General features: G+C 43.0%; 1 protein-coding gene across 2 annotated transcripts in view; it reads right to left on the reverse strand.

The window, feature by feature from the left end:
- Positions 1-5,351: 5,351 nt before the first annotated feature.
- The window catches only part of pxdn (peroxidasin), a 52,169-nt gene continuing 39,117 nt past the window's right edge, over positions 5,352-18,403 (reverse strand). For both annotated transcript variants that reach the window (XM_086050382.1, XM_086050381.1), the window contains 8 exons: positions 16,521-17,527; positions 15,921-16,417; positions 15,682-15,816; positions 13,003-13,211; positions 10,740-10,851; positions 10,482-10,614; positions 9,879-9,992; positions 5,352-7,512 (listed from right to left, as the gene is read on the reverse strand). In XM_086050382.1, coding sequence (XP_085906508.1) covers positions 7,378-7,512; positions 9,879-9,992; positions 10,482-10,614; positions 10,740-10,851; positions 13,003-13,211; positions 15,682-15,816; positions 15,921-16,417; positions 16,521-17,527 — 2,342 coding nt within the window. In that variant the 3' untranslated portion in view covers positions 5,352-7,377. The remainder of the gene's footprint in view (positions 7,513-9,878; positions 9,993-10,481; positions 10,615-10,739; positions 10,852-13,002; positions 13,212-15,681; positions 15,817-15,920; positions 16,418-16,520; positions 17,528-18,403) is intronic.

The following is an 18,403-nucleotide window of genomic DNA, read 5'->3' on the forward strand; positions in this document are numbered from 1 at the left end:
ATTCAAAGCACCAGCCAATCTCGCTTGGCGAGCAGGAGTTCTGGTCTTTTAGAGAACTAATGTGGCTGCTTTGTAGACATGTAATCCTTTTTCATGTCAAAGTGGTCGTGCTTGTGCATGGCAACATACATTCCTTGGCTCCCCCCCACTCCTCACATTAGTTGGCTCATTTTAGGCCCAAAGCAGAGCTGATAAGGGCTCCTGGCAGCTCGGGGATTATCGTGCTGGGTCAGACTGTACCCCGCTGCTCTCCAACGAGGAATGCAAGCAAAGCAACAAGTAGCTAGGTCACGCACTGACGAGTCTTCCCATCTGCCACTCACTCAACCTGCCAGCGAGGCTCTCAGTCAGCCTTCACAGTCGATCAATTTATTAGCTAGTTTTTGGGGAGTACAGTACAGTACTTTAAGTGTGTATTCTTCTCAAACAATTGTCCAGCTCTTGTGCTGAGTTTTCTTTATGAACGGAAAAAAAAAAAAAATCTGTCCTCTTCTCCTCACATCTGTTGCCTTGAGAGGATATGCTCTGTTTAGGCTATTACATTTAATAGAGCTGGGAAACAACTTTGGTATTTTGAGGTCAGGAGAGGACGGGTCAAAGTTGCATTCTACATGGTGAATTATTTTAGGTGTTATTTCAGTCAGTGAAACAAACAAACAAAAAACAAGCAGAGAACAACATCGGAAACATACTTGCTTTGTTGTATAAAATATAAATATTGCTTTTTTATTTCAGTCTGGTTGGGTGTGCATTAGTGCTGTCAAATTTACCGCGTTATCGGGCGGTAATTACATTTTGCAATTGATCGCGTCAAAATATTTAATAATACAAAAATACTGTCGACTACAGAAAGAATGTTAATTTTCATCTCATGAGGATTTGTTGTTGTAATAAAAAAAAACATTACACATTATGTTGAATGTATATATCCGTCTTGTGTCTTTTATCTTTCCATTCCAACAACAATTTACAGAAAAATATGGCATATTTTGGAGATAGTTCGAATTGCGATTAATTGTGATCAATTATTTTTTAAGCTGTGATTAACTTGACTAAATATTTAAATCGTTTGACAGCCCTATAGTATGGACTCTACGTACATATATGTAATGAAAAGCGTTTTGTGATTAACAAAAATGAGACTAATAAATCCGGTAATTACATTACGGTTGGTAATTACAACCAATAACAGTTGCTCCTTTATTTGTGTTTGAGAGCAGTGTGAGTTTCAGGTGACACTAAGGATTTGCGATCGTGAAAATTGACTGCTTGACATTTAAGATGGTCAGCCCGGACGGCTTTTCGAGTAGATCGAGGAGGAAAAATCACTCTTAACACACTACATCACAGGACAATTAGTTAGGATCATCATTTAAAGACATCCGATAATTGGACCTTTGCTGACTTTAATCGGATGGGCTGGGCACAAATACTCAAAAATAGGCCCGATCATCGGGATGCATGCACCCAACTTATACGTCGACCAAGCTATTTGGATATGACACTTAATTTGTTGCATGTTTTTCTTTGGTAAAGTGTGTGCAAATATGAAAAAGTAACCAACCTAGCAGTACTACACATTGCTTAATTCCACAGATGAGATATACAACGTGTCTGACAACAAATTGATAAATACAATTTTAAAACAAATAGGTTGAGTAAGTCAACATACTGCATCCTTTTGCATCTGCAATTGTGTAATCACATGCTTCACTGTGTGGGCTTGTTTGTCAAGGGACAAGCACACACTGGAAGCCTTCCTTCATTACATTTTTTCTCCCACACTGCTGCACTCCCGGGATACAAAAGCCATTTTGCCTCTGTGGGACAGCATTTTTCTTTCTCTTTCATCCTCTTTGCTCTGGAAATGAGTATGACTTTCCACCTGCAAGGCGAAAGACATTACTCAAGGTCATTACAAGAAGCCACGAACCACAATTGCTGAAATGAAATTCCCCAATGTGATGGTGAGAAGATTTGGCTATTGAGGAGCATTTGCGCAGTTGTTGCTTTTTTCTCTTTCCTCTCCCTCGCTCTCTCCCCCCAATAGTCTGTCCATCTTCCGGTTCAATAGAGATTTCAGCTTTTCTTTTAAAAACCACCTGCAACTGTGATGGATTGTTTCATGGCTGGACCAAGAGGTACAGTATGGGAAAAGAAATCATTGAGGAAGTACATATCACATTCAGATCCCACTAGAAGAGAGATAATACTGAGTAAGGGAGGTCTCTTATTGTGGGAGTGATGATGTCTTTTCCTGCCTGGTAAAGAGATGGAGGTTTTTAGCTATTCATCAAATGGAAACTTAATTTCCTGCTAGTTTTCACTGCCGGCCAGTCCTCTGTCAATTCACAGTAAATGTGACAATACGGCACTATCGGGTTGCAGGTTTGGACAACATACTATATGCATCTGGGCTTGTGCTGGGCTGTTGAAGAGAGCTTCTGAAAACTTTCAAAGATGCAAGACACCTAACCTCCAGTGAGGGGAGTAGCCAGAAAGTTGTCAGTGGAGTGGCCACAGTCACACAACATTTCACTGAGTGGACGTAAACATGCGCGCGGTTAAGTGAGTGCACATGTACATTTGCATGCTTGTAACCACCTCTGTAACTGAGAAGTCATAGTTTATCATACCATTCACAGTCAGGGTTTCATGAAATAAAATGCACACAATCCAGAACCTTACTCAACACACTCGTAATACAAGCAGGGAAAAAAAAAACGTTTTTCTGGGCTTACTTTACTAGATAATGACATTTTATTTGCTGTTTCTTTACTTTTAATGTACTCGTAGTCTACCTCTATCTCATGCACTGATTTGCTAGCTCACGGCCAAACAGAATGATCAATTGTCACAGACGGCCGGCACCATTTTGCAAACTGCGATTGATGGCCCATTCATTCACACCATATCTTTAAAAAAGCACAATGACATGTGTGCGGTATGGCTCAATGGTAGAGAGAACCGTCTCGCAACCCAGAGGTTGTGGGTTCGATACATGCTGACGTGTCCTTGAGCAAGATACTGAACCCCCGGTTGCTCCTGATGCTGCGTCATCAGTAGGTGAATGAGCAGACAGCGTGAAGAGCCTTGAAGGTATAAAAGCACTACAAGTGGCAGCCCATGACATAAAAACGTCATAAGGGTCAAACTGTTGCTTCTCACTTAGGATTGCTCCAGCTTGAATTATGAGTCTGTTGGGCAAGATTGGTATATGTGTGCATTAAACTGTGGATGGCTGTAGGTGGTATGATAAACAATGACTTCTCAGCCATGTGGTTTGCGTACTATGATGTGAAAGTTGTGATTTTGACATAGGTGGGCATTCCGTTAATGCTGACAGAAGGACATCGGTATTGCGAACAAACTATGGGAAACTTTGAAAAATTGACCGACCAAGCACTGACTGACGTGGGATTTTGTCCGTCAGCAGAATTGTCACGACCCGGGTCGGTAATGACAGACATTCTCAGACCGTCACTGACGGACTCCCGTTTTGCTGATGACTGACAGAAACATGCGCCACTTGTCTCACGTGTGTTTGGTCGTGGAGGGTCGAGCGAAACGGAGAACGGGCTTCTCATCCTCCGACAGAAAAGTCAAAGTTAAAATAACGATGACGGGGTGACAGACTGACTATTGCAGTTTTGGCTCGGCTTCAAATAATGACGGACTGACGACGATGACTGACGCGCCCACCTGTGGTTTTTGATTGTCATTGTAAGAATCAAAGGTTCTTCCTTAAACACAGCTTCTTTTAGTTTCTGTTCAAATCTGGCAGGAAATTCACAGGTATCAAAATTTTTTCCCTGGATGTGGGGTGGCCAGAGAGTGACCAGGGGTGGCCGGGACTTCAGTCTCCGTGTGCTCTGTGGGCTTTCTCTGGATACTCTAAATGTGTGAATGTGAGTGTGAATGATGGTCTTTGTGCCCAGTGGCTGGCTGATGAAGATGCCCCCCCCCCCCCCCCGGCCCTCCCCCCACACACACACACACACTGGCTGTGAATTTTGAGTAGATTGGGTTACTCTTACCCAAGGTTGGCTTAATTATTTTTGACCCTGCAGACTGGTTTGAACATTGGATTTGGGTGAGCTGAGGAGCTGAAGCTGGCCACCATTTTGAATTTTGAATACTGAAGTTGAAGTCATTTTCATGTGACAATCTTTAGAAAACATTGGTGGATAACACCGCTGAGCTTTGACACAGCGATTGTTCCCAGTCATTTAAGGCATATTGTTTTGCCATACATTATGTGAGTGACTTGCTTTCCCTGACAGAAAGTTGCTTTTTCTTCTCATGGTAATAAAATTTGTATTATTTTTAAACACAGCTATGCTGATAACCTGGTAACCAATTTCTTGGCGGATTTAACTAATCAGTGGATAGTTTGAACCATGGTGGACTGAAATCTTGACCCAATGTGCTGGGTCAAATCCTCAACCCACTGCGCTGAGTATTGATAACCAAGCTTTGGCTCGGCCCATTTTGGAATCAGTGCTGGGTTAGCTATTTCACCCAATTTGGGTTCCTTCTAACCCAGTGAAGGGCAGAAGACGCACGTATGAGAGGGGGAGCGGCAACAGTCCAGCAGCAGGACCACCTCTGAGCAAGAAGCAACAGGAGTGCTGGAGCAGAGAGCTACAAATTGATGCCAGATCCAGGTCTGGGAGGAGACTCCCAAGGAGACCATCCATCATCTCATCAGGCGCCCAGACGTTGGATGGAGGGCATACAGACATGTGAAGGCCATACACTCGACCAAGCCTGAAATCTAATTTTTCCGGTGTATGATTCTCTATCTTTACCTCAATGGGTTAAAGAGGAAGTCATCCAAGATATCTCTGTTCCATGCAGGAGCACTAGTTGAAACGAGGCATTCTGATAAATATTGCGTTTGTGGAATAAGAGTTAATCCACCAGTTTTTAGCTATCTCAGGGGGCGGCCCTTTTGTCACGTCTGTTGACTGAAAATGACACCACAGTTACTCAGGGCTGATGTAACAACCAATCACAGCTCGCCTGTTTTCTGAAGCTGAGCCATGATTGGCCGTTACCTGAGCCCTGAGCAGTTGGGATGTCATTTTCAGTCGACACATGGGTGGATTTTGCTGCTTAACTCATATTCCACAAACACAATACTAATCAGAATGCCACGTTTCAACTAGTGGGCTTGCATAGAACATTCTTGAAAAAAATATGTTTTGGTTGACTTCCCCTCTAAAGATTTTGACACTCTCAATCACTGATGGTGTTGCGATGAGATCTGCAAAGTGTGATCCTGAGCCTTGTAGAGCAGCTTCATTAGACTTGCACGTGCTGAAAAGAACCGACAACAATTGTGTATGTACTGTATATAAAACAAATGTGGCTTAATTTTTATTATTAGTGTTGAGAGGCATAGATTACAGTGCAAACCATTCTTTGGCAAACATACAATACAAATGTCATGATAGGTGCTAGTATAACCACATTGACCACTTGTAAGGGACAGTGTTGGTAAGGCATGTTCAGTCTTGCAGAACACTGCATTCCATTGACACTTGGGAATGATTTAAGAGGGGAAAAGGGGCAAGTTACTGTAAAGACGACCACTAAAACACGTTTCCCCAGGTAACTGAGACCTCACAGTGCTATGGCACACACAACATTGGAACTGGGGCCAAAATGCCTTTTGCTGCTATTGAGGACATACGCATTGAAGAATAAAGTCTAGGAATATTAATCAGAACACTACATTCAGTCAAATGGACACACATTGGAGCACGTTAGACTACAATCTGGACTAGATAATGGCGCAGGCAAGAAGAGAACTGTAAACACACAGTTTAATGTAAAACCCGTCCTGAATGGAACATTCCAGATAGTATTATTTCGGTTTAGTGACAGATGCTTGCTCAGGACGTTACCGCATAAAGAAAACAATGGAGGGGAACGCTGCGGCTGCTTTGTCACAAAACAGGAAGACAAAAAACATGATTTATGTTACATACGTGAGCCAGTGCATTGAATGGAAGTTGTCCATGTACATTATGTGTGTACAAGCAGTGGAATCTGTCTAGTTGCATGCGAAAAAACTATGTAGGAAATGTGCTTTGATTGTCTGTATCCCAACATTCAGCACCCTTCCCCGACATTATTTCCCACCTCTCATATGGCTTCCATTACAGCGGAATGAGGGTCAGAGGGTTAAAGAAACCTGTGCTCTGCAGCGTGCTCGACTAAATGACGTAACGCCACTCTGAACAAAGTTTGGCAATGAAACACGCACGGCAAATCTCTCTAAATGTATCAGTACTAAACAGGACCCGCAAAGGGGGTAAGACAACCCTGAAATGAAAACACATGATCAAACATTTTGTGTCAATTTTTGCAAGTCGACAACAGAATGCATGCAATCCAGTGCTGCAGGTCCAAGGCAGGCAAAACAAAAAACGTCAACAGTAATCATTGCAGTCCTTCAATTGTGTGTAGTGTGTGAACTATGGTGACAAATACTGTGGCAGTAGATAGTACAGCACCACAGATGAAACCTCTCCTCCAACGCGCTTTCAGAGTTACATACATTCTAGATGTTACTCACTAACATTTGGCTTTGCAGATTGAGGACAATACTGGAACAGACACAATGTCACAATATGACAGTAAATCAGGAAAGGCCGGCAGAGACATTTAGGAGCAGAAATCAGTAGACATCTCTCTTTTTTTTTTTTTTTTTTGCATAAAATTTTCATAGGGCTTCACATTATGTTCATTTGGATGAAAAAAAAGAAACATACATTGTTATAACATGACATGTAAGCACCTTAGATTAAAAGATGATCTAACTATAAAACCTTTTTTTTTACCTTGTATAAAATGATCTTCTCAATTGTGATTTAGCATAAAAAATAGGCAGATATCAAATGGATATAGGCTGCTTTGCATACAAACGACAATACTTTGAAGGTATTTAGTGATTAATTCATTCATAAGGGGTAAAATAGCACCAGTTTTCGGCATCTCTAACCTGAGAAAACACTGGCCTGCCTCCTCTCAATCTATTTCCCTTTCCTGCGGGCTGATGGCGACTGGCACTGTGATTTGACGCCAAAAGGGGGGGCAAACACAGAGACTAAATTGTTGCACTGCAGAGGCCTCAGGGAGCAGAGATGAATCCATTTAGTCCCGGAGGAGGCAGCGATCCAAAAATAACAAAACATGACCCTCTCCCCCTAAAAAAAAAAAAAGAAAGAATACAAAAGAAAAAAAAAATGAGGCCATTGGGTGTATCGAGGCAACTGGTGGCCACCGACACCTTCAAGAGTCTCCTCCTCTCGGTGGAAGTCTGAGTGTTTCAGACACTTGAGTGTGATTGGCGGCAGGTCCTGAGGATTACTCATGGCTGCTGTCTGCTTTTTGCCACTTGGCTACATCCAAGCACACGGGGCAGCAGGCGCCTTTTAGTTTGACAGGATGTTTGCACTGGGCCGGCGGACAAGACTCCACAAAGCAGGTGACTCTGGTGTTCTGCGGGAGCAAAGAAAGAAGGGGCAAATGGGTTGGTCACTTTATTAGATTAGGGAGGATTGAAAAGTTCCCTGTGGTTACAATTGGGAACTCCAGCCGACAGCAGAATAATAGGGAGACCAACCAAACAACTACGACACGCCCTCTGTGCTCAAACATTTTGGCTCTTGAGAACTTTGAGAGCAGGAGGGAAATACAGTGGAAGGTGAATACCGACCCAAGTAATCCATACATGCAAAGAACGCAGAAGATTAGAAATTAAGTTGTGTGTAATAATGTGAAATGACACAGGGAAAAAGAATTGAACAAAGGGAGGTGCAAAAAGGCTATCAGATGGTTCGGTCTTAATTGATGGCCTACCAAAAGGTCTTATTGCCAAGGTGTAAAGACACATCTCGTAATGGGTAAGATTAAAGAGCTGTCGTAAGACCATCGCAAACTAATTGTTGCAAAACATAAAGATGGCAAGGGTTACAGGTGCATATCTAAGCTTCTGAATGTTCCAGTGAGCACGGTTGGGGCCGTAATACGCAAGTGGAAAGCCACTCATACAACTGCAAATTTGCCTCCTCGCTAGATTTCTGACAGAGGAGTGCAAAGAATAATCAGAAGAGTTGTCCAAGAGCCAAGGACAACCTGTGGAGAGCTTCAAAAAGACCCGGAATTAGCGGGTACTGTTGTCACAAAGAAAACAGTGAATACAGTGAATATGCACTCCGCTGCCATAGCCCGTTAACACGCTCACCATGCAAGACCCAATTGCTGAAAAAAAAAAAAGCATGTCAAAGTTTGAGAAGCAACATTTGGACAATCCAATTAAATACCGGAAGAATATAGCCTGGTCTGATGAGAGCAAAACTGAGCTATTTGGATGCCATAATGCACACCGCACAAGGAGAATCGGCACTAAAAACCCCATAGCAACAGTGAAATTCAGCAGTGGGAACATGATGCTGTTTTTCAGCAAATGGTACCTTAAACTTCACATTATTAAAGGAAAGATGAATGGGCAAATGTAGAGAGACATTCTTGACAAAAATCTGCTGCCATTTAGGAGGATGATGAAAATGAAACGAGGGTGGACATTCCAGCAGGAGAATGATCCAAAACATACTGGCCAGGAAACTCTCCATTGGTTGCAAAGAAAAAATATAAAGCTGCTCGAATTGCCTAGCCAATCACCTGACTTGAATCCAATTGAAAATCTATGAAAAGAACTGAAACTCAAAGTCCATAAAAGAAGCTTAAGATTTGAAGACTAGCCTAGTTTCTTCACACAAGAGGCGTCTTGAAGCTGTCATTGCAAACAAAGGCTTTTCTACAAAGTATTAAATAAATATCAACTGGCGTATTCAATACTTTTTCCCTGTGTCATTTCACATTATTACACACAACATCATTTCTGACCTTATTTGTTCTGCTTTCTTTGGTGTGTGGATTACTGGGTTGTTTCCAAAATCTGGTGAAAATTTCATGTCAATAGCTCCTTTGGAAATAAATTTAGGGATAAAAATTGTGACGTGTTAAACACTTATTTTGTCCGCCGTATGTATGTATGCAAGTATAAGTATATACCGGTATATCCTATTATACTTTCATCTTGTCACTGCGCGTGTGGTGTTGATGTTTGTGGAAAGCTGTGCATGCGGGTTGTTAGATGGGATCTGTGAATGTAAACAGCCCCAGACGTGTCACTTGAAATGTACATTTTTGGGAAAAAAAAAAAATACATCGGACAAACAGATTAAAATGAAATCGGGTACTTGGAGCTGCAGTGTAAATCCCAACATTGAGAAGAATTGATTGCACAAGTGTTTTGCCTTTTCTTAGTCTCATTAGTGTTTGTTTGTCATATCGCCGCTGTCCTGTGAAAATATTTATGCCCATTCACATTAAAAAAATGGTATTTTTTTTTATGTGAATGGGGTTTCCGCGTAACAGACATCCCATGAACGTGAATTTTTTTTTTTTTAATTATAAAATTTGACATTCATGTTTTTCACAGGACGGCGACAATGATGCCTTGGCAACAGAAACACACCTCTTAATTCCAGCATTACTTATAAAAATGTCACAAAATCAGGATGAGCAGTTTTATTTCATTTTAGTTATCATTTACAGTGGTACCTCCTCTACTTGCTGTATTATTATGAAAGGAAACAGTTTTATCCTGAAGCAATTCCATTTACTTTTCATATAGTAACATTTGAGAAATGAGAAAAATATAGATTAAAAATACAACAATTTAAAGCATACTGCAGAAAGGCTAGTAATGAACTGGCCTAATGCTATTGTTTTATGTGCATTCTGTATCCAGCTACATACGTGCGCAGCAAAATGTGCAGTTATGCGTATGATGAACCTACTTTGCATTCACAATGAGTGCACGGGTCCTGTTTCCATCGCTCTCCATCTGTCCGCTCACGCCCGTTACTGTCAGTGCAGTCAGTCGTGCTCAGCCGGGCTTCCAGTCGCTTAATCTGTAAACATAGAAGGACAATCGGCGGACTCAAAGGCTGTTTCTATGGGTGGAGACAACCTAAAGATGGACATTCTATTGATTTGGTCTCATGCTGTTGTTCCTGATCTATTTTGATCGGCTGTCCTTCATGTGTCAAAGGTTGGAGTTAGTTCCTGTCTGAGTGTTGTTGTTTTTTAAATGCTGTCGTATCAGTGATTCCTTGACCATATTTTGCAACACAGTTCAGGGGCATCAATGCTCGAAATGCATGAAAATAATACTACTTGAATTAAAAGAAAATGTAAGGAAGAAAAGGAAAGGAAATGCACCTATGTAAAACTGTGCCATAAACGCATGTATGCTTGATAAAAGGACCAAAGTACAAACTATGCACTGATCACTTGCCATAAAACGACTACTCTGACCAGAACACTTTACTGAACGTATATAATATTGTCAACTAACGTGACACGTGATCTCCAAATTTTGTGTGTATATAGTAATTTACCTGTTTGCGTAAGCTTGTGATTGTCTTCTGCATATCAGAGACAAAGTCCTGGAAGTCACTAACTGGGGGATCAGTGCTTTTTTTTGAGGTCACAGTCACATTCACGTGGCTTTTTCTGGCTTCTTCCAAGGGACTGCCAAACACAAAGACAAAAGAAAAATTAAAAATTAGCAAATGACACTGTATATGCACGTGGTGACTAAATGGCTCACAAATTCCCTGTTGCATCCACAAATGATTTGCAATGGCATGTGTCACCTGTTTTCCTTGATGCTGTCAGCATGTCGGCTGTCTTTGTAACTGTGGTCAGCCGACCGGCGCCCTCTGAAGTGGTAGGACAGCGCGTTGAACTGACCTTTGGTCCGGCAGTCTGGAAAACAACAAAACAATGCGTCTCACTTGGCGTGCAAAACAGCATGGCTTCTATGTGATTTTGTTATGAAGGAATTAAGAGTCTTTTGTGGTTGTTTACTGATTATGGCCATAGAAAAAAAAATCACTTTACAGTACGGGTGTAACGGTACACGTGAGTGTATTAATACGTTTCGGTATGGCATGTTCGGTTCGGTCCACCTTGCGTCCCGTTTCTGATCAGTTTTTATTATTAGCGCGAGTTTACGCACGGGCGCTATTGACTGTTGCACGTGGGAGAGGAGGGCGGCGGCACTGAAGAGGAGCCAGGACGCCAGAAGCCGTGATAAATCATAAATGCATGGATAAATGGCATTATAATGGCATCCGCAAACAAGCCGTAGCTTGAAGGTTCCCCTGGTCTCCTATTTGGGAACATTCTAGCTTTCCTCTTAAAATCGCCGATGTGGAAAGGTACGTGTATAAGTCCCAAAGTTGTATGCCGACATTGCTACATGAGATTGGTGGCTGTGTTGCAGGCAACACGTCTAACATAAAAACGAATATCCGACTTTGAGAGTTTCTTAGACGAGGAAGCAAGCAGTCTTTTCAGCCCAAAACAAAGTACAACAGCCGTGTTCTTCGTTCTATGTTTTTTTTTTTTTTTTAAATCACAAAAAGTGTATATATGTACTGTAATGACAACTTGCCTTTAACTTGAATACTTAGGTGTGTCATAGTCACATCCCTGGCTGTTGCTGCTGAGTGTTTAAAGATTTCAGTGTCTTAATAATTTGCAAAATTAAGAGACCTTTATTGTTAGTGTATGTTTTATTCTGGTGTAATTTCTTAGAATATCACCCGAATGGTTTGCTTTTATTCCCCCCCCAAAAAACTACAATTTTCTTATAGAAAGTCCAACAATAGAGTGATTATTAACAAACCAGAGAAGGGGAGAAACATTATTTTTGTCAAGTATCCACCTTATTCCTACACCCATGAGCCTTTGCGTCAAGTATGGGTGTGACTTCAGGGATGAACCGGAACCGGTGTTTGTATACCGGTTGCGCCAGTCCACTTTGTATGACAGTTACAGATTTTAACATTGTGGAAACGCTAGTTGCCGCATCTTAAAAGAGAAAACATTTCAATCCTGTTTCCTACTAATATAGCGGGGTAGGAACATGACAGCAAAAAGTGGCTAACGACAACGTACTGTCGCATTTTTTAGCTACTTTCTGAACTGTTGCTTCAGACGATGAGGCCTTGAGCAATCTCCAAAGCTCTGACGTGTATCAGTGCTTACACAGTAATATAGTTGCTTATGTTTTGTAAAAAGAGGCTGGACGCAGTCTTATTAACATTAAAGCAGGCGTGGACCCAGCCATACCCTGAATCTTGTATCAACTCCACTACGTCCCACTACATGGGACTATAAATATTGAATCATTTAACAATCTACTATGTGTGTGCTGAAATTATTATTATAACTGAACAGCTACAGTCAGCTAAAGGTAAAACTAAATGTTGCCTGACTACTACAGTGTTAATATAATACTAAAGTGCTGTGTCCCCATATGCATAAAAATGATACCTCGTGTTATTGTGACACTGATCTCAATCTTTACATGGCACTTGGCCAGTATTCCTCAATCCAGGCTGGGAACAGTCTCTCCTCATCAGGGCTGGATGTTCAAAACATAACTCTTGAAGCCACAGATTCAACTTCTTCTGGTTGTTAGTACAACATATTCCCAAGCCGTGCAAGGCATTTTTAAATTCTACAGGGGTTTATGATCGTTTAGGGACGGAAATGAAAAAACATTCAAATAAACCTGTCCGGTAAACCAAAGACGTTGTAACAAATGGATAACTGCTACTTCCAGTGTCTTACAGGAAGTCACACCCATAACTGTTTCGCCATGAGAGCCCTCAGGAATAAGTGAATAGATGGATTCATGTACCAGACAACATTTTGTGTACGACTATATAAAAAAACAAGACTTCCTGTTGTGTGCTGACGCCAAAACACTGTAAACGGCAAGAGAGGGACACTACAGATGTGGTCATTTTCTGGGTTACACTCTACAAATGAATGTTACGTTGATATGCATCCGGTGCAATAAATACTAAACAGAATATAGAAAATAGGCGTGATTAGGATTCTTACCTTCGCAGCAGTCTTGCCACATGCGCAGGTCAATCTGTGGGATGTTGTCGCAGCTGCCGTAGCCATGCGGCACCTCAGCCACCCTGAAGGCATCACGCTGCACACGTGTGATGTTATCTCCGTTGTCACACAGCACCCGAGAAAGAGAGGCTTGCTTCAGTTGAGTCAGTTGGGCAGGCGTGAACGTTCCAGGGTTTTCATACCAGAACCTGCACAGTACACGGATTTAACAGATTCAGAAATAACAAACTGAAGGCCTGTTTCTACCAAGCGGTGTGGTTTGGTTCACTTCGTTCTGCATTTTGATTTCCGATGTTTACATGTTAATGTTCCACATCCGACCCATATTGTTCCAGGCTTCCTTCACAGATTGGTCACACTGGTATGTTAGGGTAGCTTGTGGGGATGGGCATTGTAATTAATTGACCATTAAGAATACAGTCGATAGTGTGGAATTGATTGACTGACTCCTCCAGGTCGTATTAGTCGGCTTAATGTGATACTGGGAAGAACTTCTTCAAGGGACTGTCGCTAGAATAGTTAAAACGGTACCACTTGGTTGAGTGCTTGAGTGACGTCAAGCACGCTGTGATCGTGAGGTTGCAATTTCAGCATCTCGGTGCCCGCATATTGGTCAGAGACGAACTTCAATTATGTTCCTCACTCATTTATAAACATAACATGCACACCATGCAACGAGGGGGAATACAATTCAGGGCCTTCTGTATGCAAATTGGAAGGGAGCATACGGTTCTTCTTCCCTCCCTGCTGTGGAGAGTCAGAATCCAAACCTTTGGCAGAAGGCCAGATTTGGTGAGGTGAAAATGTGTGGGGGCCGACCATTCAGCTTCCGATTGCTTTAATTCTTCACGGTGTTCGTTCCCAGTCACCTTGTTGTAGTTTGCGTGTTTCGTCCAGTAGTGCCTCTTGATATCGAATACATTGAAAACAGCCCGTCTCTTGGCAAATAAAGCAGACGCGGTTGTTTCGTATTTCTGTGAAAAAAACATGCCAACTCCCACTTGTCTTGGAAGCGAAGGCCCTCTCTATCAACTTTCCTTTTCTTCACGACAGTCTCCATTTCTCCTGGTTAGAAAACTCCAACCAGATAGCTCTTGGCCGGGGGCAGATTATAAAAACGTAAACAATGCATTCAGCTCTATTCTTCGCTCACGATGGACTCCCACGCGAAGTAAACCATCACGTTCTTGACACGGTATTGCGAAATACTTACATTGTCAACCCTCGCTCTCACTGTTTTTCCGCATTTGTCACTTCCCGTTGGTGCTCCGCGTGCTGATTTGCTAGTTAACAGCCAATCAGAGTGACCAAATGTCACGACTGGCGACGCCGATTCAACATGCGTAAACGCCCCCCAGGCGCTTAGAGACGGGTTACGACACTACGACAGTGGTCACTACACCAATCAGACGGCGCTTAAAGACGCCACGACGCTTCACGACCTCCGACGTTGGTTTGGTTTATCAGGGCCTTTTGAAATGGGCTGGAAAGGGTCACACAAGGGTTTTGCAGCGAGGGGTGAGTTCGGAAATTCAATCTGACATCTACCATGACTGTGCGAGTGGTATGTTTGAGAGAGGCAAAGGCCGCTCAGAGAGTATTTCTGGATGCACTAGAGACAGCGGCTATGGGTTTGCTGCCTTATTCTGGTGGAGTGTAAAATAGCTTTTACTCTACGTGTGTATTTTCTACTGTGGTCAACAGTGTTGACGGGCCACACAGTATTAATTTTATGCCAGAGACTGAGGGCTGGTGGAAATTTGAACACGAGCTGCAATAGGCCCCCGGGCAGGACTTTGGGCATGCTTGGTCTCAAGCCGATATCCAAGCTACGGCCCGGGGGCCAATTGTGGCCCGCCACTAATTTTTCAGTGGCCCATGGTACATACTAAAAATGACATTTGACATGGTCCACGAGGTTAGTTTAAAAAAAAAAAAAAGAGGGCTGGGGGTGTGCAGAGTGAGAAAGGAGGGTGTCGAAAAAATAGGTGCCACTACTACTAATAAATTGTTACACATACTGTACAGCTTTTCTAGATATGCTAAGATACAAATGAACCTTTGTATTTATGACTAAAATAACAAAAACAAAATAAAGAAAAGCTAATTCAATTGTTTTTGGTTCTGAATGTAGATGGGATTCGGCTACCATTGAGTGCAGGGGTGGATCTAGTCAAGTAGGATACAGGGCTGTTGGCCACCCCAAAATCTTGAAAAAGCTGAAACATTGCCTTATCACCTTTAACAGAAAGCTGCTATATAATAGTTTTCCAAAATAACTACAAAGTGTAAATGTATCATTTTGTGCTTGACTCATTTTAGCGTGATTAAAAAAATTAAAGTTGAAGAATTTTAACATGCCCTTGCCTCCTTTCATTTTTATGAATGCGGCCCTCAAACGAAAAAGTTTAGACACCCACACCACCGGTCTACAGGCACTGTGGGAATGTTTTGGTGGCTGCCCAACATTATTTTTTCGCTTTAAGAGGCTCACTGAATGTTTTTTTTAATTAATGTATTGTTTTTTTTACTATTACTAACATTCCAAATTTTTACTACTGTGTTTTATTTACATTTATTGACAGTGGATTTTCTCCGCTTTGTTTTAAAAAAAATGTTTTAAGTGCAAATAAAGAAACAAAGCTTTGTTAGCAGTACCTGTCTCCATCCCGCAGGCGTTTGAACTGAGAAGCCAGCAGACACATAAGGGTGGGCCCGAGCCTACTGCCAGGAACCAGGTCTTCAGCCATCAGGGCAGGGAACAAGTCGATGTTCAGAGGAGTGCCGTATAGCCTAGCACACAGTAGATACGGTTTGGGTGACTTCAATCCACAAAGTATGTAGTTCCCGTGACTCATTGAAAATTGAACGAGAGCTGATTTTCGCTCGAGAATCACCTCTGCAGCTTCTCTCTGACATCCGGATTCTTAATCTCGTTCCTCAAATCCTCAAAGGTCTGAGCCGAAGTTAGGTTACAATAAGTCCTGTAATCATTATATGGCGGTATGCCGTGATCTCTTCCTCGCTGTATGTTCATGGCTGCCAGGTCCAAGGCCACAGCGTGGACCATAGAAAACAACCTCTCAGTCAGCTCAGTATTGAGGAGCTGCGAGGAGACCCGCATTTTACCCGCCGCGCCAAAGAGCCCGCGGAGCAACGGGTCAATGCCACCCTCGTTCACGATGCGAAAGGGCGAGAAGAAGGCCCGATGCAGGGAGATGTGACCCTGGGGGATGGGCTGGAAGTCTTCATCTAACCTGTAGAGTATCGGATTAATGAGGGTGTGCCCAAAGCGGAATGCCGCAGTGGCGAAAGCATTGAGGATGCCCGCGTTAATATTGGGGTCATAACCTGTGTACGGCCCCATCATCTTCATGCCTGCCTCGCCTAGGATCTAGAAAACAGAAAGAGTTATCATCATCTGTATCAGCCTTTCTGTTTCCAAGTGAAACGAATCAAGCGACGAGTGTACAACAGCAGAAGAAAGGAATCGTTACCTTTGGCAACCAGTGACTGTATGTGATGTGTTGCATCTGGGCTCCCACTATCTTCCTGGCCTCATGGTAGATGGTGTCCCCATCCCAGTGGGGGTTCAGCCTGAGTAACTCTGTGGCTACGCGGTTGTGTTCCCTGAACCACACTGTGTGCATGGCGGTCAGTCCCAGCTGTTCGTTGGCACGGTGGTCTCCTGCCAAAAAGCAGGGAATCGGACTCTCATTCTCATCCCTCATACACTCAGTGGGCGGTCCAGTGGCGAAAGGCAGCAGTGGCTTCCCTGTACGCTGGATAATTCCCTGCCGGAGCAAACCCCGTTGGCTGGCCAAATCACGGATTTCCTCAGATTCATGTCGCGAACTACCATAGACGTTTGAGGCGTCGATGTAAGCTGTGAGCTGGTTAATTTGTTCCCTTGGGTACACGCTGTTCATGAGTAGAGATGTCATCCCACTGCCACACACGGGGCTGGAGCGCACAAAGAACATGCAGCGGGCGCCGCTTCTCAGCTGCCGTTGATCGTTGGGAGGGAACTGGATGGGGAAGCATGGCGGGTCATTGGTGCAGACCTGAGTGCACAGCTGTCCGTCAGAGAAGCGCGACTGGCTGAGGGCCGCCACGGTAGAGTCCAAGTCGTGATCGAGAAACTGACCCCACTGCATCAGCATGTGGGTGTAGTGATCATCTGGAGTGATGGACTCCGTTCCGATCAAAGTGGTCGACACCAACCTCGGCAGAGGCAGCCTGAAGTTGTTGTTCGCCTGCTCAGTGGCTCCCCTCGGTAGGTTAAACCCGTTATCGTAGACTGATTTCAGGAGTCGTTCGAAAGGGGTAAGTGAGGCGCCCCACATGGCGTGCTGCAGGTTGTTGCAAGTTCCGTCATGAGTGCGGTACTTCTGGTGGAAGCAAATGTCGGAACAGTTGTTGATGCGGCGGTGGGCTGTGCAGCCAGAAAGGTTGGCGATCACGTCCAGAAAGTGTGGGGACACCAGGTCGTTGTAGCGAAACTCTGTAGAAACATATGTGGACAGACTGGATTAGGCATTACAAATCAAGCAAACGGACTGATAATAGTGAACGTGAAGTTCTGATTATTTTTAACTCAATTTCACCAGTAATCATGATATGAACAGTTTTTATCTATAGGGCCTTCCATCACTTCATTTTTTGTTTATTACAGCACCTTGCCTCTTCACAGCAGCCTATTGCAGTTCGTTCATATGGTGTGGGGATTGCTCCCTCCCACACCTGCTGCACAAAAGTCACTTATAAACTACTACATTACTGTGCCCAACTCTTTTTAATACATGTTGCAGAATCAATTCGATGGATACATCGTGCTCACCTTTGGTCTGCATAGTTTTGCTTTGGTACTGACTTTCATTTATAGAAGAGCAACCCACTCGGAATTCTGACAGTAATTGTGTCTAATCTATTAGCATGATTCTCATACATGTATCAGGAGAAGTGTTTATCAGAGTATATCAGCTTGCAGTATTTTATTAAAAGGGTCTGATTCCATAAAAAAGCTCCAATATGCAGCACAACACTATCTCTGTGTGAGTTTGTGTCTACCGTAAATGATCTGGTGATGAGATGAGTGTGCTTGTTTCTCAGTGTTTGTGTGGCCAAACTCAAAGTCCGGGTGAGGCATCCATCTGTCAGTGCCTTTTCCTCCAAAACAATCTTCATTGGAAGGAAAACACATCTTGGACCTTCACAAGGTCTCTGCAGCCAACTTTACTAGTGGCAGGTTTGAAGCACCCACGGCCACAGATGTTAATTTTTAAAGAAAAAACAAATCTCCACCCCTTCAAGACACCACACAAAATATGACAATAAAAACTATGTTTAAGGAACTTATTCTTATCTAACTTCTTTTTTT

The sequence above is a fragment of the Filicampus tigris genome, chromosome 13 (assembly GCF_054856515.1).
Source record: "Filicampus tigris isolate MCC_2025a chromosome 13, RoL_Ftig_1.0, whole genome shotgun sequence".
Taxonomy (NCBI): Eukaryota; Metazoa; Chordata; class Actinopteri; order Syngnathiformes; family Syngnathidae; genus Filicampus; species Filicampus tigris.